Source organism: Pan troglodytes, chromosome 13 (assembly GCF_028858775.2).
Source record: "Pan troglodytes isolate AG18354 chromosome 13, NHGRI_mPanTro3-v2.0_pri, whole genome shotgun sequence".
In the NCBI taxonomy this organism is placed as follows: domain Eukaryota; kingdom Metazoa; phylum Chordata; class Mammalia; order Primates; family Hominidae; genus Pan; species Pan troglodytes.
Window position 1 is genome coordinate 111,911,034 of NC_072411.2, and position 25,983 is coordinate 111,937,016.

Below are 25,983 nucleotides of genomic sequence, written 5' to 3' on the forward strand. Positions count from 1 at the left end.
AGCAAAATTTTCCAGTAGGTACTATCTCTGATCTGTGCTTTTCTAATTACCTTTGACTCCATAATGTAGTGTTTTTAACCTGTGGTGTCCTTTCACTGATAATAGTATTAATTTACTACATTTTCCTCCTTGACCAAATTTAAATGCTAGGCCAGTTCTATTAAACTCTAAAGACTTCATTTGAGTACATTAAGGTATAATCTAAACAAGATTGTGGGTTTGAGCATGTACGTGGAGGTAGAGGAAAAAAAGAGCAAGAGAGGGAAAATTCTCCTATGATTATACACTGTACTCACAATCCTAGTCTACCAATTTGTAAATCCGTTTCAGAAGAGGACCATATGAGTGACTGTGGCGGGATCAGTCAAAATTTGTGGCCACTACTAGTAAATCTTGAAGAAGAAAAATAAAACATGTCCTTGAACAAGAGTGCCCCCCTTTAAACACAACTTAAATGTAGGAATACCATATCTTACTCATCTTTCTATCCCCCACTAGTGACTAAGAATAGCTCCATTGTCTATAGCAGGTGCAAAATAAATTCTCTTAAATTTAAGTACCCATCAGAGCTGAATTTTGTGCCATCATAATTCTTTTATCTTAAATGCATTTGTCTTCGTTAACTAACTTCGCCTCAAATGCATTTTTCCCCATAAACGAAATTGATCCTTGTTTTAATCGCTAAATCTTTAGAAGAAATATCTGGAAAAAAAAAGCTGGTGGGGAAAGATCTGTAGCTGCAATGTTGGCCAGTGTGACCCCTGAGATTAACAGAGGTTTGTCTAGGGTGAGACATGCCAATGCTGGCCTCTAATTAATGCAAAGGTGCCAGGGAAACAAACAAATAAAAACCCAACAATTTGCTCTTTTAATTTCCTTCATCATCAGTTGATTACAGGAAATAGTTTCAGAGGAACCATTTACTCTCCAAATTGAGCAAGGAGTAGAAGCAAAGAACTTTTCTTCTTTCCCTATTTTTATGAATTCATCTAGGGTCTTTGTTTAGCAGAGTGCTTCAAACTACACAGTGCTTTCCTTGTTGATTAGTTTCCATCAGCAGCAGCAATTAGCATCGGTTTCCTAGGAAACCATTCTGTACCCTACTGAGAAAAACCTTTTCTTGACAGGAGCATTCTGTCTAAAATTGTTTTGTTTTCCTTCTTCCACAAGCGTACAGTAAGCTTATTTGTCGTTTTCTTTGAACACAACATTATTATACCAAAGATTCTTAAGACATTTACAGGCTTTTATATTCCATATGGTTGAATTTACAGGCACTGTCTCTTACTTTTCTCTAACAACCTGAAAGAAATCAACAAAAATATGTTCTCAAGCATATGCCAAGGTGCTTGGATTTTTTTTATTCACAGTCTAATCGGTGAACCTTTGCACGTTCAAGTAATCATAGCTGATCCTGCTGAAAAACCACAGGGTACGAATTCAAAATCAAACTTATGGGTCCACCAACAATGTTACATATCACTCAGAATCACTCAGAAACAAGTTGAAACTTCCAGGATCATTGAAAAAGTTTCATCTCCATTGCTCTTATTTTTAATCAACCAAGCAATATTGATAGATAAATGTAACACAATAACTTTAAAATGCGCTAAAAGCAAAGCCTGAGGTTGTCTTAAAATTTTTGTTGTGACAAATAGTGTGATCAGAAGAGCATGGCAGTGGTGCAGCATGAATCAGCATTAGGGAAGAAACCAGAGGGTCATGATGGCTGTAAATGCTGAGTAGTATGATATGACAGTAGGGCAAAATTTACCTTATGTTCCTTTTAGTTTAAATAATAAGTGGCAGGAGCCTGATGTATTGTCTGTTAGGGTCCCAGCAGTGACCCAACATTTAAGCAAGGAGGTACTCATTGGGAAAAATGACGGAATAATCTCAGTGTCTGACAAAAACTTTCAGATCTTACCTACATTTTGTCGATCAAATGATGTTCATAGATTTCATGATAACAGAACATCAAGAGTGATTAAAACAGTGGTACCTAATTTAAATAAGCACTTGATTTATATTATTTTATTTAATTGTCACAACACACCAAAAGATAAATACTACTCTTATTCCCACTTTACAGATGTGGAATCTGAAGGTTAGAGAGATTGTTACTTAACAAGGTCTTTTGGCTAGTAAGAGATGGAGATGGAATTTGATCCCAGGTTTTCTGACACTAGAACCTACTTTTATATAAAATACTGATGTAAATCATAACAGTGTCTAAATGGGACAAGCATATCTTTATCCATTATTTTGCTAGTTTTCCCATCTGGACAATATGTAAATATGTGTATTAAATAACATCAACAAGAAATGAAAGTGCCTACTGTAACAACTTGTTATACAAGGTTGCTTAATAACGTTGTATAACAGTGTGATGTTTATTCATTAGTTAGGTGAGATGTAAGTAGCCTAGCATGATACCGTTTGGGTTTCTTCAAGTAGTTTTTGGTGGATGACAGCATTTCTCAATTAGTTTCTCATACATATTAATCTCCTGTATGTGTTTCCACCAATATATTTCCTTAATACCAAGAAAAGATATTATTTGTTTCCAGAGGACTGCTTTGATTCTCTTTTCTAAATACTGACCCCATCTTTGTTTCCCAGGAAAAGTTTTCAAGACAGATTTCACTTTTTATCTTCAGATGTTTACCTGGATAGTGGTGATCTGCTATCATCTATTGCTCTGTTGCCTGGATTAAATATTTAAATCCTTTATTCTTATCAGCCTTTAACCAATAGCATTTTTAGAAATTATGAGATGAATTTTATTTAGAAAGGTTCCTTTTTAATGTTTTCCCTCTAATTGATTTGTGAGCAGATCCAAGTTGTCACTCATGCATAGCCATGACGTGACTTTACAGGCATGTTATAATATTTTTTATTACTTACAGAAATTGTCTCATTATCATATTGACACTACCGATAAAATAATAACAAATTAACATTCAAATACCAATGTAAGGGTCTTACTGCAATGCAAAAACTATGGTTAATTACATCAAAACCCTGACATTCATTCACAAAAGACAGAATGGAACATTCACAAGAGAAAGAATAGAAAAACATATTGTATACACTTATTAACTAAGATAATTTCTAACATAAACTAAAAAATGTCCAGTGCCAGAACATTTTATAAGTTCAAAAGAAAGATAATTGAGCCTTTCAAAATATCAGATTACAATAAGCAGTTTTATGTTTGTTTAATATTTTCAGCTATGAAGATCAGTGTTACCTTTCAATTACATATAATGAATAATAATTCCCCAATTTATGTGTAATCTAGATTCATCTTTGATCTTCTAACAACTAAGTCCTGGTTATAACTTTACACCTATGTTTGGAAGAAAAAGCAAGAAAAAAAGAATAGAAAGTATAAAAAGGAATAGAAGGTAGGAAAAGTAAGCAATGAAAAATTAAAATGTAGTCTAATCTCTTACTTCAAAAAGAATTTTTCATGTCACCAATTGTCTTCAGAATTAGACAGGATTATCATACCTTTTAGAGCACTGTCTAGAATAGACAGTCCTGAATTGGGACTTGCTGGACGGAATCTTGAGCAGATGGTAGGTAGCCCAGGACCTATGCATCCAGGAAACTGGGTGTGAAGCCAGAAAATAAATAACAAAGACAATATTTACTTCTTTCATATCTTTGCCTTGGAAAAAAAATACTTCCCTTGTCCATTAACATAGCCATCAACATCAGTGATATTGGATTAACTATATTTTCAGATGGTTATAATAACAATAGCCTAGTTGGGCTGACCTTTAGTGCATATCACTATTGCTCTTTCTTTAAAGTAGAAATATTAAAGTAGAAGACTCAGAAAAATACATGACTAGGGGAAAATAAAGATGTGCTGGTGAAGGACTATATAGAAGTTTTTATTTTATTTGTATTCCAGGCCTGTTATATAATTATTTGCCAGGCCTGTTATATAATTATGTAATTGAGTCCCCACAACAACCTCTGAGACAGATACTAAAATTATTTCCATTTTATGGATAAGGCATCGAAGCAAAATGAGACTGAATACATTTCATAGTATGAAATAACTAGAAAGTAGCAATGCTGGAATTTGTACCCATATTTTCCTGAATTAAAGTCTGTGAGATTCCCTCTGATGTGTGCTGTAAAAAAACAGCAATCAGTAATCCCCTAAATATATAGATAGATGGATGGATGGATGGATGGATGGATGGATGAGGTATTTAATAGACAAATGTAGAATCAGTGAAGAAATTACATATATAATCATACACATCATAATCATTACATCTATATTTTTATAGGTCTGATTTTTTGACTGTCTTTCCTTGTCTTCTAAGTTTGTTTGGAACATTTACCATTAATCTGCCCTGAACTTTACACAAACTCTGACTGAATTTGCTCCTGTCCCAGAAGCCATGCTATAAGGATGAAGCTCACCCAGTAGATCTGCTGGTGAGGCTTCCAATGAGAGAAGCCCATCTCTTCCTTCCTTAAGAATGCTTCTGTCTCTGCTGATGACAGCCCTTACTTAGAGGAAGATTTTAAATTAATTGGACCAGTTGAAATTCCCAGAACAATCTTAGGCTCCTGTTTTCCTAAATTCACTGTGAACTCTATATTATAAAATGTGTCATGCCCTATTTGAAAAAGTTTAACAATATTATTCTCTAAAAAATCTTAAAGATAATATGTCAGTTAAGCCAATAACTTTGTTTGACTATGCTAAAATAATGTTTCTCAAATCCTCTTAAATTACTTCAAAGAAGAAAAAATTTACCAATTCTCCCTTGGATTATTTTTTTTAACAACTTTTGGTTAAACATATACAAAAATAAAATTAACTTGTTCATGAGTTCTAATTCCATTATGGGACATAAACACACTTATAAATTCATTTTCTCCGAAACAACAAAACCAGTAAAATTCAAACTCTCTGCTACTTCCCATCTACAATAAATGATACTGCTTTGCTGAAACTAAATTATCACTCATGATTAGTACTGGCTGATACAGTGCCTTTGTTTAAGTTGGACATTTCTATACTGAACTGGAGACAAGTAATACTTCTATTCTCCTTTTTTCTCTGTTTCAATTATTTTCAAAGTCTATTTATACAGTGTACCACAATGTTATTTGGGCTACACTTGTATGAATACATCCTTTATGTATTAAATCCACCTCTCCTTTTTTATTAGCTCTCAACACTTAAATAATTCTCCATGGATATCAAAACTGTATCCTAAAATACAATCCCAAAGAAAAATACTGAAATAATGTAGAGTTGCTCAGTTATAATTTGCACATATAACCAATGGATACTTATTTATTTTGGATTATCTTCCCAATCTAAAAAAAGAATACATATAAAACACTCTCAGACCCTAAAAATATTTATCAGTAATTAAACAAGAATGCAGGACCCCCATTTAAGAAATACTGTTTTGATATATATATCAAATACTTAATAATAGAGTAAATAGGATAATTTGAGGTTTTAAGGTTACTAAATGTAGTAACAAGCATGAATTATTTCTGAATGTTTGTAAATATTATGAACAAAACCTTTCATATTAATTTTCTATTCTGTCAAAAAAAATTCTGTTAAGCATCCAATCTGAGTAAAGCTCAATAAGAGAAGCTTCAAGAGTTGTGCATTGCAATACTATTCACAATAGCAAAGACATAGAATCAACCTAAATGCCCATCAATGATAGACTGGATAAAGAAAATGTGGTACATATACACTGTGGAATACTATGCAGCCATAATAAAGAACAATATCATGTATTTTGCCAGGGCATGGATGGAACCATTATTCTTAGCAACTAACACAGGAACAGAAAACCAAATATTGCATGTTCTCACTTATAAGTGGGAGCTAAATGATGAGAACACATGGACACATCAACATCAAGGGGAACAACACACACTGGGGCCTATTGGAAGGTGGAGGATTGGAAGAGGGAGAGGATCAGGAAAAATAACTAATGGGCACTAGGCTTAATACCTGGGTGATAAAATAATCTGTACAACAAGCCCCCATGACACAAGTTTATCTCTGTAACAAAGTTGCACATGTACCCCTGAACTTAAAAGTTAGAATTGTGACAATGACAGAAGAGAGTCCCTGACTTGGGAAACCTTATATAGTGTGGGAGATAAGCCATGTGAACCAGCACAATTCCATGTGAGATGTACTAAATGCCATAGGAAGACACTACAGTTAGCATACGTGCTAATAGAAAGATGCAAGAATGATCCAGAAGACACAAAGGTCATATATATATATATATATATATATCCCAATTTCTGCCATGATTGTTCCACCTCTTTATTACACTCAATTTTTCCATAAATCACTGGGATGCTAGAAGAAGCTACCTCACTCTACTGATTTTTAAATATTTTAATTGCATTAAAAATTAATATATGTAAGCGGCAATTCTCAAAACCTAAAATAATTCTTTTTGTAACATTATTAAACAATTTAGACGTCTAAGCATGATCTTTACAGCTAATTTAATTTTCTGTAGCCCTTTTTGTGTACTCTTTCCCGTTTAAAAAAACATCACTTTAGGAGCCCAGCCTTTCAGAGAATGTTCAGAGAAACCCCACCCAGCAGCCTGGCTTTATGAAAACAAACAGCCTTTCCTTCTCTACTGCCCTCTTCACTGAGTAGCATAGCAGATAATCCTCCTCATAATGCTTTGGTGACTGTTAATGTTATTTATTTAACTGCTGTAACTGTGAAAAATTCTATTCTGACACTAAAACAAATATGCTAATAAGATAGTATTATCTCTTAGAAATAAAATAGTCATCTTCTAAAGGTAAACTATCACAATATCTAACATGGTCTATGAGATATATAGGTAGGTAGGCAGGCAGATAGGTAGGTAGATAGATGATAGATTAGATAGATAGATAGATAGACAGACAGACAGACAGACAGACAGACAGACAGACAGATAGATAGATGTTGCTCAATTGTGGCTCATCACTTGTTGCATAGCTTCCAGCTATAATCAGGAATGGAATTACAATGATGTATTTTAGATAGACATATAGCTGAGCAGGTCTGAGAGTGAGTATGTTTCCTTCATTCATACCACTAAAAGAGTTGATATATTTCTGTTAGTCATTCACTCACGACTGTTAGAAAGTTTTGTGATTATGTGTTTGTTATTTCTTCCATTGTTCTGCTTAGGAGAAAGAATATTATAATAGTCAGGAATGCTAAAAACTAGTTATTTGGTATCTCACAGACCAATCATTTTAATTTTGAGCCCTCCTTTAAAAAAAAAATGAAACTAAGATGATTTGATGTCATATGGCTTTAAAGATCTTTAAAATATCAACTCTCTAGAAAAATACTAGTTCTTTAGAAAGAGACCATCTGACATATCATTGCCATGTATTTCATTAAAACTTCATCTTTCCAGATTCCTTATAATTTATCTTATTTTCACTGATCCTGGATAATGCTATTTAACCATAAATAGATTTTCAGATTTTAAATAATGGTATTTCTGCAAATCAAGCACACAAGCTTATATAAATTATATTTTTAGAATAGTATAAGAAAACTATAAAACAAATTTAAGTTAAATTCAAAATGAATCCTCTCTTCTATCCTTGAATTTGTTTTACTAGGTATAAAGAAATTAAATTGTTTCTATTTTTGTAAACAGCTTTTACAAAATAAAGTACCAATTACCTTCACATTGGAGGTTAGGACTTCAACATATGACTTTGGGGGCAGGGGATACAAACACTCATTCTATAACAGAGATGTCATAGACTTCAGAGTTGAAAATAAATTTCTGTTGTTGAAGCCAAAAAAATGTTCAAATACTATGTAAGTATTTTTTCTCAGTTCTGTGCTCATTTTGCTTGCTTAGCTTAGCTCCTAGAATACCAACTTCTTTTCTTCTTCTTTTTTGTATATATGTGTTTATGTTTTCTCTGCAATTAAAAAATTATGTTGTACTTTTTAGGGGGAAGAAAATGAAATTATAATCCACTATACTGTTTGGTTACTTTTCCTCTTTGCTTTCTCAGACTTCTCATCGTTATATTTTATTTTGTTACTGTTTATTACAGAGGAGGTGTCTGCAAGGATAGTTCAAGTAGTCACTGCTGAGGCTGTAGCAGTCCTGAAAGGTGAACAAGAGAAAGAAGCTCAACATAAAGACCAGACTGCAGCTCTGCCTTTAGGTAAATAAGAAGATTCTCAGGTCAGGGACTGTGTCTGTTGCACCCTGATCACAGGATAAAGTCTTCATGTTCAAAAGATAGGCCATATCTTGTACTTCATCCTTACATGTAACATTCATCAGACACCTTGACTGGGTATGCACTAGGACCTATTTTCATCTTTTTCCACTGGTTTGTTGTAGTGTTTGCATAGTCTTTCGTTAGGGTGGTGAGCTTACAGTTAGACTTTTCCCTAAGTGGCCCTTAATTTTTTCATTTTCCAGACCACTAGAAATAGTTATTATTAAAATAAAGCCAATGCATTATTTCATGACCTCCACCCATAAGGATAATATACTAAAACTTTCATAAGAGATGATTATTTCCCTTTACAGGTTTTGGTGAATGATTATACTGTAGCCTTGTTTGGGTCTTCCTGAAATGACTACACAAAACCTATAGCCAGAGCTTTGTTATAATCGTGAGTGACTTTGTATCTTATATGAAGTACTGAACTTCACTTGGTTCATCTAAGGGCGCTGAGAGAGTGCTGCTCTCTCCCTTAGTAACAAGACAAATGCCCTCCATGCCAAGCAAGTCATTTAACGCACGCTTGCCAAAGATAACACTCTCAGCCAAAGCCTTGCTGCCCCTACTCATAGATAGATAGATAGATAGATAGATAGATAGATAGATAGATAGGCAGATAGATAGAGAGACGGATGTATATACACAAAGAGATACAGGAAAGGAGACTCTCTTAAATTCAATATATATATTTATTTCACAGGTATATACACGTGAGTCATAGAAAGGTATGGTTTTAAAGGCCTAAAAATAGTACATATCCATTTCCCTCTCTTACAGTCTAATATATCCATGATATTTGATTTTTTGATCAGTATTCCTTTAACTGTCTATTAAAAAGTAAGTAATAAAAATAATCTGCCCTCCCAGAATAATAATTTAGAATACACTCAGTATTTTCAGTACTGTGGGTTTTTTTAATTATTAAGGACTATTTTTCTCTTAAAACACATAGAGAATTATCTAATCTAAAACATTAACCTTCAGTTTATTGTTCACTTTTATTCCTTGAAAGAAAAGAAAACTCAATTTTTTAAAACTTGAAATCTTAAAATACGCCATGCAGAAGCCCATAGGGTAAGGAACTAAAAAAGTCACCTGTCATCCCAAAGCTGCCTCTAATAACTACTTTAGGAAGCTGAAATTCCCCTAATATTTAAAATAGATTTAACCACTGGCCTTAAATGAGAAATATTTCCTTTTGAAATTTCTTACTGTCATATGAGGGGGATCACAAATCATGTAAGTGTCTTGAAAAATAAAACTTAACATTAACTGTAAATGAATTACATCTTTTAGAACCTTTTTCTCTGGTTCTTTTTCATGTGTATTGATTGCTAAGACCAGAAGTTTACTGAGCACATGGTTTTTGTCTGAAAGTTCACTCAGGCTATGAAAGCTTATTTTTCCATTTCTGAGAATACATACAGAAGATGGGTTTTGAAATTAGACTCAGTGAACAAAAGGTTGTTTAAAAAATATGTTCCCTAAAATAACTATTAGTGATCAAGATAACACATGTTTCCAGATTGAGCAGTTGAGCAATAGAGAATTCTAATAGTTTTTCAGTCAGTAGCTGAATCCAGACTAAAAACACCTGCCTGCCTGTGTGTGTTTTCATATGGTAAATTAGGGCCAAAATGAAATATTTTATTAATTGAACAGGTAGACACATTAATGAGATTAATGATGGAATTTTAGCAGGCATCTCTAATCTGTTTTTCTAGAGATGATAAAATCATTTTTTTTGAAAATATCGAATGCTTGTCTTATTTTTTAGGTTTTCAAAAATGCATGAATCAGGTAATGGGCCTATAAATAAACCAAATGCGGCTTACTATTGAATCTTTTTCTGAATTTTATAGAGAGGTCTTTTTACAAATGGCAGAACTTCCTACACATCTACCAGCCTAAAAGGATTAATTATTGCATCTCATTTTTCTATTGTTTGATCTTTAGCAGCTGAAGAAACAGCTAATCTGCCTCCTTCTCCACCCCCATCACCTGCCTCAGAACAGACTGTCACAGTGGAGGAAGGTAAGGCCTATTGGACTTTTCAGGGTTTGTCTTCCATTAAAGTGTGAACAATAAACTTCAATCAATAAGCTCTGGACTTTGGTATTGGTTAGTATGTGACCAAGCTTTGGAGCTATCTGTTTCAAATAATGAAGAAGAAACAAAGACTTTAAATAAATAATCACTTATTTTTATAAAAGCAAAAGTAGAGGAATTTGGTAAATAAAAAAAATCTGCTTGATTAAGGAAAAGAATTTTGTGTTCAGTTGCTAAAATAACTGTAGAGAACCCATTCACTTTAGAATGCTTTAACAGGGAAGATACAATTCTACCTTGTAAGTGACTGAACAAAAATTAAAATAAATATAAATGTAATCTCCATAATAGTAGGGATCAGATTTATCAATGAAATCAATACTTCCTTATGAAAGTGTCAGGAAGTATCTCTGTTTTGCTCACTGTTATATTGCCAAGACCTTCCCCAGGGCCTGACTCATAGCAAATTTAATAAATATTAATGAATAAATGAAGAAGTTAATGAATGAATCTGATATTGAGAGCATTGAACTGGAAGCTGAGCTCATGACTCTTTCCTGTTGAGACCTGTTATTGTCCATGGATCTTTTTATGAACTTACTCAACATGGAGTGTCATGTTAGCTTTTCAATTCTCATTGATAAAACAGAAAGATGCCTTTGAAGAATTTTCATTCAGAATCTGAGATGAAAGGCACTACTTAAAAGGAAACCATTACTGGTTCTCCGACTTAGACCAGTTAACCTTTGTTTATTGTTTGAGAGTCACAGGAAAAGGCAGAGAAGAACTAGGGCTCCATTGTTGTTTCAACATTACTTAGTTTTCATGTATTAAAACCAGAATTTTAAAAGTGTTTATTTTATTCATTTATTCATTTATTTTTCCTTTTTACTGTGTTAAAGACTGAAGAACATTTATTTTAAAAGGCTTATCTTTTTATCATTTGTAATTAGGTTCATTTAAAATATTCTTTGATTTCGTAAATACAAAAATTTGAATTAGTGAACCATATATTATCACCTCTAATATAATTTTATTTTGTCACAGATTTATAAACCTAAATTTATTTTAGCATGGTTTTTCTTTCTTAAATTGAGGCTTTTTTTTTCCAATTTACTGCCTGAAATAATAAACAAACTAAATTTTTCTGAGGAATAAAAGAAACTTTGGGGATAATAATCAGTGCATAGCAGCCACTGATTATTAGTTAATGTGATTTAATCTTTTAATTTATAGGTTTGAAAAGTTCCTTTTGACCTTATGTTTATCCATTCACTGGGCACATATTTATTGAGCCCTACAGTCTTCCAGGTACTCTTCAAATTCTGAGTATATACTAGTGAACAAAACAGACATGATCCCTGCTTTTAAAGAGTACACTATAGCTGGCAATCCCAGCACTTTGGGAGGCCGAGGCGGGCAGATCACTTGAGGTCAGGAGTTCAAGATCAGCCTGGCCAACATGGTGAAACCCCGTCTCTACTAAAAATACAAAAATTAGCCAGGCATGGTGGCGTACGCCTATAATCCCAGCTACTCGGGAGGCTGAGGCAGAAGAATCACTTGAACCCAGAAGGCGGAGGTTGCAGCGAGCCAAGATGGCGCCATTACACTGTAGCCTGGTGACATAGCGAGACTCCATCTCAAAATAAATAAATAAATAGTACACTATCTAGTGGAGAACAGAAATCCAATAAATAAGCTTACCAATGATTTCAAATTGGATTAGCATTGAAGAGGAAAAGAATAGGGAGCTTTAAAATATTACAAGAGAAACCTGATTTTATTGGGTGGTGAGGGGATGGCTAAGTAGCTGAGACCAGAAGCATGAGGAGGAAGTGTTGGCCAAACAAAGATAGAAAAAAGCACAAGGGCGCTCAGGTGCCCAAGAAGATGAAGTGACCCAGGAACTGAAGGGGGTCCGTGGCTGATGGGTAGTGAGAAAGAGTAGAGCAGTGGAGTGTGAGAGTAAGCAGTGGTCAGCTGGGGTCAGTGGCCTAGATTTCATTCTGAATGCAGCGGGAAGCCTGACATGACCCTTGTACCTCCTTCAGGCCATGGAAAATGTTTCTAAGCTCCTACTTAAAGCTTTTCAAGCATCAGAGAATCCTCTTAACCCAGAGAGGGATATGATGTTGACAGAGTAGGTTTACTCCAAAAGTCGGCTTGAGGTCAAGTCATTTAATCTTCTTACTCTATATGGGATTTGGAACAGAAAGGGAAGAAGCAGAGTCCTCCCATCCATCTGGGAATTCACCCAGCCTGCTTCCTGTAGGGTAATATGATGGATATAATGAAAACATAAATAAATAAAATGTAGAATCACCTTCACATTTTGGTAACTTAGGTGTCAACTTTCCAGAGTTCCCTAATATTTTGGAATTACTTTCTTCAAGCTGTTTCAAGATATTCAAGGAAAATACCAACTAACCTCTTACTGAAAGTAATTCAAAGTTATTTTCAAGCCGAACTTGTAGTTTTAACTTTTTAAGTATTGAACTATCTGAAGTTCTGATTATTTGATTTTAAAAGTATAACCATTTTTTGAGTTTTAAGAAAAACAGATGTATATATTTTATAAACTCTATCTCTATAAAGACCAGATAATATTCTCACCTTAAATATGTAAAAGATTTGTGGTCTAGACAAACTACTGTTTCTCTTTTATGTTAAGCCACACTTAAGTAATATATAAGTATTTTTTAAGTTTAGTTTTGTCAGAAAATAAATTAGTGACAAGTCACAAGACAGGATTGAACTGTTCAATTTTTCAAACCAAGTAGTTTGTAAATACTCAGCCCAAATTCCATCAATATATTGCTTATAGCAGAGCAGGTGGATTTTTTTGCCTTATCTAGGGGATTATTTACCCTCCTTGATACCCTCAAAGCAACTTTAATCTGAGGGTATAGTGACTGCTGCAGTCTGATCCTTTTATACAAATGGAAGAAAGCTCTTTTGTTAGATTAATTCAGCGATTTTGAGGATACATTTTCTTTTTGTTAATTATCAAACTTTTTAAAGCTGTTCTTTCCCAAAGGGGAAGCATGAAAGCTTCCACTAAAAATAATTTAAGATGTTAATTACTATAATTTATGAATATTTATTATAATTAATGTAATATTAGTAATTCCCAGGATATGTGCTTATTCTAGAAAACATTTACAAGGGATTTTGATGAAAAAAAAAGGAAACAAGCTGCACACTTAGAAAAGGATCTACGGTACAGTAAACCAAAACTGTACTGATTATGATGTTTTCAAATTAACCTCCTTTTTCTTTTTGGCCTAATCATAATAGTTGTCATTTGGACTGAGCTATTAGAATTTGGAAGGCTGTGAAGGAATGGAATAATCTGAACACAGAACCAGGATTCTTTCTGCCCTTTTAGGTTTGCTCCAGAATTCTAGGGTGGTGTTTTCCTGTGTCATGGATGTGGTGACCTAATCATCGCTCATCTGAAAGTAGTTTTCTCTTTATGTCATTCTGGGGCAGCAGTAACAGTCAGCAGACTGAGAAGTCCTCAGTCAAAAGCTGGCAGAATGGAAAGGGCTTGGAAATGGTGGAGAACAATGTAAGTGCGGCCAGCAGCCATCAACCATATGCTGTGATGCCACAACAAGCAAAAAGTACCGAATCACTAACATTCCACAAGATGCAGTCTCCAAAGGAGGCTGGTATACTAAGGCTGGGTTTTACATGGCAAACCTTGCATTAGCCCAGTGTAAATTTTCAAATGCTTTATTTAAAAGAAAAAGTTTCAATGAAAGCAAACTAGGGAAACTTTATTCCTCCATTGAAACCAGGTAAGCTTTATTTTTGAAGATTATAATTATGCAGAAAACTATGCAAAAGTCCAAGGTGTATAAGGTTACCCTGTTTTTAGCATAACACATGATTAAATGAAATAGAATATTCTGTGGCAAAAGCAGAGTCCCCAGAAGCATGCCCACTTCTAGTAAAAGGATGCATGCATTCAATCCTGACCTCAAACAGCAAACTAACTGTTGTGAAATAAATTTAATTTTTAATATATCTCTCAACTCCAACTTTGATGTGCTAAATGAGGGGAAAGAACAGAGGTACCTGACAACTTGTCTGAGTACACTGAAGACACAGATGCTAAGATGTATGGAGTCAGACATTGTGCTTGGCATTTTCACAGATATCTTCTCATTTAATCCTCCCAGCAACCCACAGAGATAGATAATATTCATTTCCACTCCTTTGCCCAAAATGTTATGGTTTATGTCTGAAGAAGTGGCTTATCCAGAATGCAAATCCAAATCTAAATTCTGCAATCACGGTTGCACTACATCCCTAAAGCTGTTTCTTATCAAGGTTCTTACTGTGAGACTATGGAAGTAAATTATCTTCAAATGAGAGTTATTTGTTACAAGCTACTATACTAATTTCCTTTAAGAAAAAAAATCTTACAAATAAATATTCCATTTATTATTTATTTATTTAAAATTATTATGTCTTCCATCTCCATTGGGAGTGATCCAGATGCACCTGCCATACACAACACCACAAGAAATGAGAATCTAATGTCTTCTGTCATTATCATTAAAATCAAGTGCCCTGTTTGGCTTAGCCCTCCCTGGTCCCCATACAGCATAGCTTCCCTGGCATATCTCTAGAGCTTCTTTAGGCTGATAGGTCTTAAAAAGAGACTTGGAGTACAGACAGCTTACAGTACCAAGAGAAGATTGGACTTTGCCAGACACTCTTTTTGAAGTTGCCTTGGTCCCAGGCCAGATGAATACTAAAAAGAAGCTACTTTTTCCACTAGAGCTTTCAAAATTTGTGTTGTTCTTTTTGTTGTTTCCTGATTAGAGTGAAAGTTTTCAGAATAGAAAATACAATTTACCATTTTTTTAAATGCTATAGATCTGAAGCAAGGCTCTGGACTGTTTTTAAATTTTGGCACTTTCACAAAGAACAATGACAACAAGAAAGAGGAGGCCAGAATCTGCAAAAGGTTAAAACATCCAATGAGTATTGCCTTTACTCTCAGCTTGAAATTCTTTAGTTTTATACTATAGTCTGCTGTACCTCCCAGAAAATAAATGTTGAAAAGCAGAGAGGAGCATATCCCATTTTCATTTATTGATCATGAAAGTACCCTACTGAACATATCAGGAGTTTTAGAAGTAACTTGCATACATGGGGAATTTACAGCCCCAGAGATCCACTGAGAGAAATATGAATGGCTAGGACATGTGACAAGCCAGGGCTATGATTCAGTCAGTGTTGTAGGCCAGATCTTGGACAATTATCTGCTCAGCTGCGAAATCGTGCCGAGTTGAACTAAGAATATCAAATGTTATTTTAGGCTTCTGCTATCCCATGATATAAAAAGCATTGTGGCTGAGAAAGTTCTGAGCATCCATCCAGAAACATCTTCCATGGAACAATCAGTAAATAATGTGCTTGAAAGATTAAATGTATTCTCTCTACAAAATGTTATTTTAGTATCCTCATGATTTCAGACTTATTTCTAGTTGTCAGCACTTGGTTGCCAAAAATAAGTTACTGTCCTAAAAATACAGTATATTTGCAAATTAATGCTATAATTTTGTCTTCTTAAAATCTGATATAAATAAAAACTGTACAGATAGATACTATAGATTTTGTTCTTATTATTGAGAGTCATGAAATTTTAAATTGATATCTCAATATAAGTAAACAAATAGTGATTAGCAAATTTAGCAACCACCACATAGGCCTGAGATGTAATGTCTGCACCACATCAGAAGCCAAGTGCTCACTGAGTTATACGAGAATCCAAATGCTAAGCAGACTGATCTACAGTTGTATATTTAAGGAGATATGTTTAAATAATGCAAATTTCCTAGGCAAGATACAGGAAAGAACAGAAATGAGAGTAGTTACTTTAGCATTTCAATAAGAAATATGCAATAAGAGGTTTGAAACATGAAAAACAGCCAAGAGCCAGTGGTACAAATGAAACTACATGGAATAAAGTCTTGATGAATCTGCAGCCGACTCTGCAGAAATTTTTAGCTAATTGTATCTCTGCTAAGCTTTCAGAAGGAAAACAAAACATAAGAAAACAAGTTTATAATATTAGAGGCTTTCTTAAAACAGTATACTTTCAGTGTCCTGCAAATCAGAACCTGGTTTAAAATGATGCCTCTAGGTACTACATTAGCCTTAGCATCCAAAGAAAGAGCTATGCTGACTGCGCATTTCTTATTAAGGCAGGAAAGAGGTATAATGCATTGTAGATTTTTCTTAACAGGATTGAAATTAAAAATGACTTTCTGGTTAAAGTTATTAACTAGAATTAAATTAATCAAAACACTACTTGTGCATCCTAGATAATTAAGGCTATGTTTTAAACAGGACTGTTTTCTTCATAATCTTACAGGCATTAAATCCTAATAACTTTCTTCTTTTTTAACTTATAAACATATTGATATAAGCATGAGTAGAGTTAACCTTCATGAAATAATTTCCTCCAAAGAATGCATTTGTTTTGTAATGCTTTGTTTCTATTCCAACGTTCCTTGGTTATTCTGACTTGTTTGAGAGGAATGTATAGATGATTTTTATTTTGCCGCAGGGCTGTCAATGCTTTTGGTTCACTTAGATCAATGGCAAACTTGCTTAAGGGATAGGTGGAATTCAGCAGTTACTGAGGCATGAAACATTCACTGTCTCCCATCCTCCATCAGCTTGATCTTGCTAATTTCCCTTCATCCTGCTGTGCTGCTTCTGTGGCCCTTCCTGTCCTTGTGTAGGTGTTTGTCTCGTCTGTCTGATCTTGTGTCTGTGTTGTCCAGTTCTCCCTGCAGTTTCTTCCTGTGTGTCTGTTTGTAGATGAAGGGGCTGAGGATCAAGTGGGTCCTCTACACAGGTTCCCCAACCATGAACCTGCCACCAGCGGGGAGAGGCGTAGACTTCTAGCCCCCTCCATCTCAGTGTCTGTGCCTGATGATGACCCTTACAATTCCGATGAGGAGTACTATGAGCATCCTTTGTTCAGCTCAGAACGGACCACCTCTAGTGTGCTCCCCAGTGTCACAGCGCAGAGTGCAGAGGCCCACTTAGGCCAGGAGAAAGGTGAACCAAGCATGGTCCCCTTTTGCTCCTCCTCCCCGGCCTGCAGCTTTGACCACCTGCATCATGTTAAGTGTGCCTTAATACAGGGTGGGAGGGGCAGGAGCCTGTTTTCTCTGCATGAAAGTGAAGTTCCTATATAAGTTGAATCTATCCAAATGCCTTAACAATTTATATAAAAGAAGCCTTACTGGAGGCATGTGAGCACTTCCTTTTTCTGTATCATTGCTTCTGAGAAGGAAGAAAAAGAGAGAGAGAGAGAGAGAGAGAGAAGCAAAAAAAAATTCCATTAAAGTATGACTTCTTTCTGCTCCTTGCCAATAATCAGCTGGGGAAGAACATATTCTTTACCCAAACCAAAGAAGATGACTCTGAATATAATTTTTTTCCTCCTTAGACACATAATATTACTATTAAATAGCATCTTTAAATAGCATTAGCTTTCTTTTCAGTGCTATATTAATATGATAGATCTTTAAAAGAGAAAGAATGAAGAATCTGTTTAGAGCAGAATAAATGTTATGGAAACAATTTATTTCCCTGTATCATGTAATCATCTACAGAAACTACAGAGGCTTCCCCAGGTGACTAAATCTTGGCTCACATCAGTAGAGCTGGACTAAAATGAAGGAAATGATTCAACGCCTTTGTCATTATAGCCTTATAAAGCTGGGAGACTCAAGAGTATAATTGGGTATCGTGAGGATAAAATAAGTAGGTGATGGGCTGCAATGTGTCTCATTCTAACTAGGTAGTTTTGGTAAAGAAAAAAAAGGTGCAGCTAAATATATTTTTGCTTAGGCGAAGAGTTTATTTCCAAAAGGGACAATATTTAATATGAAAGCAGATAGTTCTAAAGCAATAAGGAATAAGCTTACAGCTCACCAACTACAGTCATCATAATAAACGTCTTCAAGGACCCTTTTGAAAACAGAACACCAATAGCTCAGGTTCTCTGATAAAGAAATATAACCCCTGTTAAGTGAAACTAAGTTCTTCTAAACTAAATTTCTAAAATATGTGAGTTTTTAAATTAGGAACAATTGTAGTGGAAATAAATATGATTTATACTAAATGAGAAAATGAAAAGCTAAAAAGCTACATGGATTTGAAAACATGTAAATTAACTTGATTAGACTTTATCCAAAAAGGTAACATTATAATGCAGTTATATTAAAATTCTTTTAACTGTAATCAAAATCTATGGCATTGTAAAAATTTTCTTAAAATAACAAGTTAGAATTTAAATTTTTAAAATGCTACTTAAAATGCCATAATTAAATTACAAAACTAAAAATGAGTGGTAAATGTGAAGAGATAGATAACATAGATTTTTTTCTCTCTCTCTGTTTCTCTCTGAGGATATTAATATTTCTAAAAAACAAAATAAAAGAAAATTCCTTTTCTTTTTATCTGTAGTCTTTCCCTCAGGGCCGTTTAAACAATGCACAATTATTTCATAAGAATTTTGTAAGAATCTTCCATTTACAAAACTATAAAACAGCTCATATATTTCTCTCTAATTCCTTAAGTGACCAAATGGAATTTACTTATTTTTACTGACATTTCAAGTGTAAATGAGAAACAAATTAGTGCAATAACTCATGAACTTGAAAAGTTTATCTTTACATCTTAAATGTTAACTTTTTTATGTGATATACATGGTTTGGGGGTTGGTTATTTTGGCCGTTTGATTGCCACTCAATTATCTTTCCTTGGTGATTTTGTTTTGAATTACAGAAATAAGACTTTATTACTAATGTGCATATTTTTTCTTTAGTGTCAAAGAGAATTATACATGAACTACATTACTGATATGTCAGGGAGTTTAACAATATGATAATAGTTGTGTCCCAGAGGTAGACTTTTGTAAACAGATTTAAATTTAACCTTGACCTTGTTTTTAACACATTTTATTTTACTTACTTTTTGAAAATGTTCATTTTCTCTAACATCATACAATGCAATGAAGCTAACATAACTTGACTTAGGTAGTCCTTTACCTTGGAAATGCTAAATAAATTATATTTTAAGTAAATTTGGTGGACTTTGTGATAAAGCTGTTAAGGTAGTTGGTTGGATATTCTTTTGAGGCAAGGCTTTTTTTATTCCCAAAGATTTCTTTAGCAAAATTTGCACATTTTAAATAAAGCAGCCGGGAATTCTTACGTAGGGGCTTCCTGCATTGGCGAAAACAGCACATGTCTAACAAATTTAAAGGCTTTTTTTTTTTCAGTACATCAGTACATCCATCTTTTCACAACCATCTGTTATCCGGCAGCACCATCTCTTATTTCCAGCAAGCTTTCCACATGCGTGCAACTTACTGCCGTTTCCAATAAGGGTAATCAATCAATACAACCCTTTCAGCTCTCAAACTTCAAAATAAATTGCCTTTTAATGAGACTTTAAAAGTCATCACTATTAGCAGATTATACATCATAGTTTTCCAACCAGTACCTAATGTATGTTGCATTAGAATATTAATTTGTTCATCCCAATGGTAAAATAAAAAAACAGCTGAGGTCTTCATGAGGTCATTCTAATGGAGCTGAAAGTGTTCCTTTAGCAATATTTCTGTCGTTTCATGTATTGTTCTGTGGTCATGATGTCAACATCTTTTTCATCCCTAAGAAGAAGAAACGCTAGAGAGTCGGATGGCTGAGGAAGAGAAACCTGCTGCTCTTCCTGAGAAAGAGTGTGGGGCTGCTAAGTCCTCAGACCAACCCAAGGGCCTCAGTAAGGGCCAAATGGAGTCTAGTGCGGAGGCCCAAATAGTTCCCGAAGAGAGTGCCCCAGCAGGGGCCCCACATGAGACAAGTGTAAAAGAGGTCAAGGAGGTGTCTCCAGAAGTAAAAACCCCTTCCTCTGCTGGGGAAGGTGTGTCTTTCTCAGGATTTGCATGTGTTTTGTTGCAAATGATCTCTCCAGTGGCTTACCAACCTGATGCCTTTCCAACGCTATTTCGCTATTTCATCGCTGGGTCTTATGATAACAAGTCCACTGTTGTAGGCTTAATGTGCAGAGAGTGTGGCTTGCGTAAGTGCCGTGTGGCAGCTGGTTTTCCAGTGCTGCAGCTGATTTCTGGTTTTCCTTTGCCATGATACAATACGCTTTGCAGCCAGGCTGATGATGCTATGTGAGCTTCTTTTTTTATTTTATTTTTTTACCCGCCCCCCTCATCTCAAATGTTTGCCAGTCACATTGCTAATACATGTATATTTTTGTTTTTATTTTGGGGACAGCAATTCATATGCTTTTATTTCAAATCGTACAGTTGGATTTTGGCACATAGAGGCTTAAGTGGTGGAATCGTTTTTGTTTGCAACCGAAATGTGCTATATTTTTTATGCTTCAATGAATACTGGTTTGATTTTCTTGAGCTCCTGCTGATGCTTCTCATATCATTTTCTCCCCATGGCAGCCAGCCCTTCTGATCATCCCCATATCTCTTGAGTTTTCATTCATCTAACCTTTATTAGAAGTTCATCAAGTATTTTTTTTCTATTGTTACAACAGGACACATAAGTATATAAGGTAATGATGATCCATACACTTGCTCTTTTAGAGATGATTGAATTTTATTATTTTTCCCCGAATCTTTTCCAGATAACTACATTTAGCTCTAATGACCACAGTGAAATACTTTGACCTTAAAACACAAGTGGGACAATAAAGCCTTTTGGATTGTTGAATAAATAAAAGTAAAAATGTGTTATGTAATTTCTGTGAAGCACCTCTAAAGCCAATACTGGCCAATGCTTCACCAGTTAGTCATGCTCCAGGGATTGAGGTCATGACCATGGGAATAAAGTTATTTCAATAGTTGACTCTTTTGAAAAGTTTGTTACTCACATGACTTCCCAGTATCAACAGTGTAATTCAGATTTTCTTATATCTACCGTACAGACTAAGTAATGATTAGGAATTTAAATTTTTAAATATGTAATAGAAACTGGCTTGTAAATTCTGAAGTCATATCATATAAAATTGATAGCAAATATTTACTTATATTTCTGAACTTTATCCTCGGATGAATTCTAAAAATTTATGCCAGTAACCTGTGGATGCCTAAAGAATTGGCCCTGACATTTGTTAATCAAGTTAACTGCAACTGTTAACATTTTATCATTGTGCATTACTTGGCCCTCTGCCCATAGCCTACCAATTCATTTTTAAATGATAAAACCAATGAAAATGTTCAGTAGAAATCAATTCTTTATCTATATTTAGTCCTTACTATATATTCTTGTGTACCCTAACATTAGCTGCTTACTCAATATTCATTAGCTTATAACTTTTATGTATAGAAGGCACATGAATTTGTTTCTTCTGTAATACACATCACATAATGTTTAGGAGAGACCAAAAAAAAAACAAAGAAAAAAAGAGAAAAGAATATCCAGAAATATACTGTTCTTACAATTCCTTTGCACATTAATTTACAACCAGAGTTCATTTTAGTAATAGTACACATATATCTCAGTCCTGACCTTTTCATATTGACTTTTACATGGGCAGCATGCTTGCATGTTCCATAATTTTTGTTTTTATTCTACCATTCATTTATCACTTCAAAATATAATTTTAAGCTTATTTCCTGAACGCACTTGCCTATTATTTGTTTAAAAATCAACCCGATTACTTCAGATTTACTTACAGCCTTGAAGATGGAGTTCCATGATCAACAGGAATTGACTCCCTCTGCAGCTGAGCCTTCAGACCAGAAGGAAAAGGAGTCAGAGAAGCAAAGTAAGCCTGGTGAAGACCTTAAACATGCTGCCTTAGTTTCTCAGCCAGAGACAACTAAAACTTACCCTGATAAAAAGGACATGCAAGGCACAGAAGAAGAAAAAGCACCCCTAGCTTTGTTTGGGCACACTCTTGTTGCCAGCCTGGAAGACATGAAACAGAAGACAGAACCAAGCCTTGTAGTACCTGGCATTGACCTCCCTAAAGAGCCTCCAACTCCAAAAGAACAAAAGGACTGGTTCATCGAAATGCCAACGGAAGCAAAAAAGGATGAGTGGGGTTTAGTTGCCCCCATATCTCCTGGCCCTCTGACTCCCATGAGGGAAAAAGATGTATTTGATGATATCCCAAAATGGGAAGGGAAACAGTTTGATTCTCCCATGCCAAGTCCCTTTCAAGGGGGAAGCTTCACTCTTCCTTTAGATGTCATGAAGAATGAAATAGTTACAGAAACATCGCCCTTTGCCCCTGCCTTTTTACAGCCAGATGACAAAAAATCTCTGCAACAAACCAGTGGCCCAGCTACTGCCAAAGATAGTTTTAAAATTGAAGAGCCCCATGAGGCTAAACCTGACAAAATGGCAGAAGCACCACCCTCAGAGGCAATGACCTTATCCAAAGATGCTCACATTCCAGTTGTAGAAGAACATGTTATGGGGAAAGTTTTAGAGGAAGAAAAGGAGGCCATAAATCAAGAGACTGTGCAGCAAAAGGATACTTTCACCCCCAGTGGACAGGAACCTATACTTACTGAAAAGGAAACTGAGCTGAAGCTTGAAGAAAAAACCACCATTTCTGACAAAGAAGCTGTGCCAAAAGAGAGTAAACCCCCAAAACCTGCAGATGAAGAAATAGGCATAATTCAGACCTCCACAGAGCACACTTTCTCAGAACAGAAAGACCAAGAGCCTACCACAGATATGTTGAAACAGGACTCGTTCCCTGTAAGTTTGGAGCAAGCAGTTACAGATTCAGCCATGACCTCTAAAACACTGGAGAAAGCCATGACCGAACCATCTGCATTAATTGAAAAGAGCTCAATTCAGGAACTTTTTGAAATGAGAGTTGATGACAAAGATAAGATTGAAGGAGTTGGAGCTGCAACATCAGCTGAGCTTGATATGCCATTTTATGAAGATAAATCAGGAATGTCCAAGTACTTTGAAACATCTGCCTTGAAAGAAGAAGCAACAAAAAGCATTGAGCCAGGCAGTGATTACTATGAACTGAGTGACACTAGAGAAAGTGTCCATGAGTCTATTGATACCATGTCTCCCATGCATAAAAATGGTGACAAGGAGTTTCAAACAGGAAAAGAATCCCAGCCCAGTCCTCCAGCACAAGAAGCAGGGTACAGCACTCTTGCACAGAGTTATCCATCAGATTTACCTGAAGAACCCAGTTCTCCTCAAGAAAGAATGTTCACTATTGATCCAAAAGTGTATGGAGAGAAAAGGGACCTCCACAGTAAGAATAAGGATGATTTGACCCTTAGCAGGAGTTTAGGACTTGGTGGTAGGTCTGCAATAGAACAAAGAAGCATGTCAATCAATTTGCCGATGTCTTGCCTAGATTCCATAGCCCTTGGATTTAACTTTGGTCGGGGACATGATCTTTCTCCTCTGGCTTCCGATATTCTAACCAACACTAGTGGAAGTATGGATGAAGGGGATGATTACCTTCCAGCCACCACACCTGCACTGGAGAAAGCCCCTTGCTTCCCTGTAGAAAGCAAAGAGGAAGAACAGATAGAGAAAGTAAAAACTACTGGAGAAGAAAGTACTCAAGCGGAGACATCATGTGAGTCTCCTTTCCTAGCCAAAGATTTTTACAAAAATGGTACTGTCATGGCACCTGACCTTCCTGAAATGCTAGATCTGGCAGGCACAAGGTCAAGATTGGCTTCTGTGAGTGCAGATGCTGAGGTTGCCAGGAGGAAATCAGTCCCATCAGAGACTGTGGTTGAGGATAGTCGTACTGGCTTGCCTCCGGTAACTGATGAAAACCATGTCATTGTAAAAACGGACAGTCAGCTCGAAGACCTGGGCTACTGTGTGTTCAATAAGTACACAGTCCCATTGCCATCACCTGTTCAAGACAGTGAGAATTTATCAGGGGAGAGTGGTACCTTTTACGAAGGCACTGATGATAAAGTTCGAAGAGATTTGGCCACAGACCTTTCACTGATTGAAGTGAAACTGGCAGCAGCCGGAAGAGTCAAAGATGAGTTCAGTGTTGACAAAGAAGCATCCGCGCATGTCTCTGGTGACAAATCAGGACTGAGTAAGGAGTCTGACCAAGAGAAGAAAGCTAATGATAGGTTGGATACTGTACTAGAAAAGAGTGAAGAACATGCTGATTCAAAAGAACATGCCAAGAAAACTGAAGAGGCTGGTGATGAAATAGAAACATTCGGATTAGGAGTAACCTATGAGCAAGCTTTGGCCAAAGATTTGTCAATACCAACAGATGCATCCTCTGAGAAAGCAGAGAAGGGTCTTAGTTCAGTGCCAGAGATAGCTGAGGTAGAACCATCCAAAAAGGTGGAACAAGGTCTGGATTTTGCTGTCCAGGATCAACTAGATGTTAAAATTAGTGACTTTGGACAGATGGCTTCAGGGCTAAACATAGATGATAGAAGGGCAACAGAGCTAAAACTTGAGGCTACACAGGACATGACCCCCTCATCCAAAGCACCGCAGGAGGCAGATGCATTTATGGGTGTTGAGTCTGGCCACATGAAAGAAGGCACTAAAGTTAGTGAGACAGAAGTCAAAGAGAAGGTGGCCAAGCCTGACTTGGTGCACCAGGAGGCTGTAGACAAGGAGGAGTCCTATGAATCTAGTGGTGAGCATGAAAGTCTCACCATGGAGTCCTTGAAAGCTGATGAGGGCAAGAAGGAAACATCTCCAGAATCATCTCTAATTCAAGATGAGATTGCCGTCAAATTGTCAGTGGAAATACCTTGCCCACCTGCTGTTTCAGAGGCTGATTTAGCCACAGATGAGAGAGCTGATGTCCAGATGGAATTTATTCAGGGGCCAAAAGAAGAAAGCAAAGAGACCCCAGGTATATCCATCACACCTTCTGATGTTGCAGAGCCATTGCATGAAACGATCGTATCTGAACCAGCAGAGATTCAGAGTGAGGAAGAAGAGATAGAAGCCCAGGGAGAATATGATAAACTGCTCTTCCGCTCAGACACCCTTCAGATAACTGACCTGGGTGTCTCAGGTGCCAGGGAGGAATTTGTGGAGACCTGCCCAAGTGAACACAAAGGAGTGATTGAGTCTGTTGTGACCATCGAGGATGATTTCATCACTGTAGTGCAAACCACAACTGATGAAGGGGAGTCAGGGTCCCACAGCGTGCGTTTTGCAGCCCTAGAGCAGCCTGAGGTGGAAAGGAGACCATCTCCTCATGATGAAGAAGAGTTTGAAGTAGAAGAGGCAGCTGAAGCCCAGGCAGAACCCAAAGATGGTTCCCCAGAGGCTCCAGCTTCCCCTGAGAGAGAAGAGGTTGCACTTTCTGAATATAAGACAGAAACCTATGATGATTACAAAGATGAGACCACCATTGACGACTCCATCATGGACGCTGACAGCCTCTGGGTGGACACTCAAGGTGTGCATTATTATTATTATTATTTTAATTTTCTACTTGCAACTCAAACACAATAACCTTATGGGAATTTTTTTTTCACTTAAACATTTTAAAATACCTCTTTATCTCTTTATTTTGCATTTTGTTAAATATACAAAGGATTTTGTACACTTGTTACTAATGTTTTCACTG

The 25,983-nt window shown here is 35.8% G+C and overlaps 1 protein-coding gene across 50 annotated transcripts in view; it reads left to right on the forward strand.

Moving 5' to 3' along the window:
* MAP2 (microtubule associated protein 2) overlaps window positions 1-25,983 on the forward strand; it is a 310,061-nt gene that overhangs the window by 246,435 nt on the left and 37,643 nt on the right. For 14 of the 50 annotated variants that reach the window (XM_024355043.3, XM_054679276.2, XM_054679277.2 and 11 more), the window contains 4 exons: window positions 8,116-8,229; window positions 10,255-10,332; window positions 20,071-20,316; window positions 22,087-25,812. In XM_024355043.3, the coding sequence (XP_024210811.2) occupies window positions 8,116-8,229; window positions 10,255-10,332; window positions 20,071-20,316; window positions 22,087-25,812 (4,164 nt within the window). The remainder of the gene's footprint in view (window positions 1-8,115; window positions 8,230-10,254; window positions 10,333-20,070; window positions 20,317-22,086; window positions 25,813-25,983) is intronic. The other 36 variants (XM_054679287.2, XM_054679294.2, XM_063790717.1 and 33 more) reach the window with 9 other exon arrangements.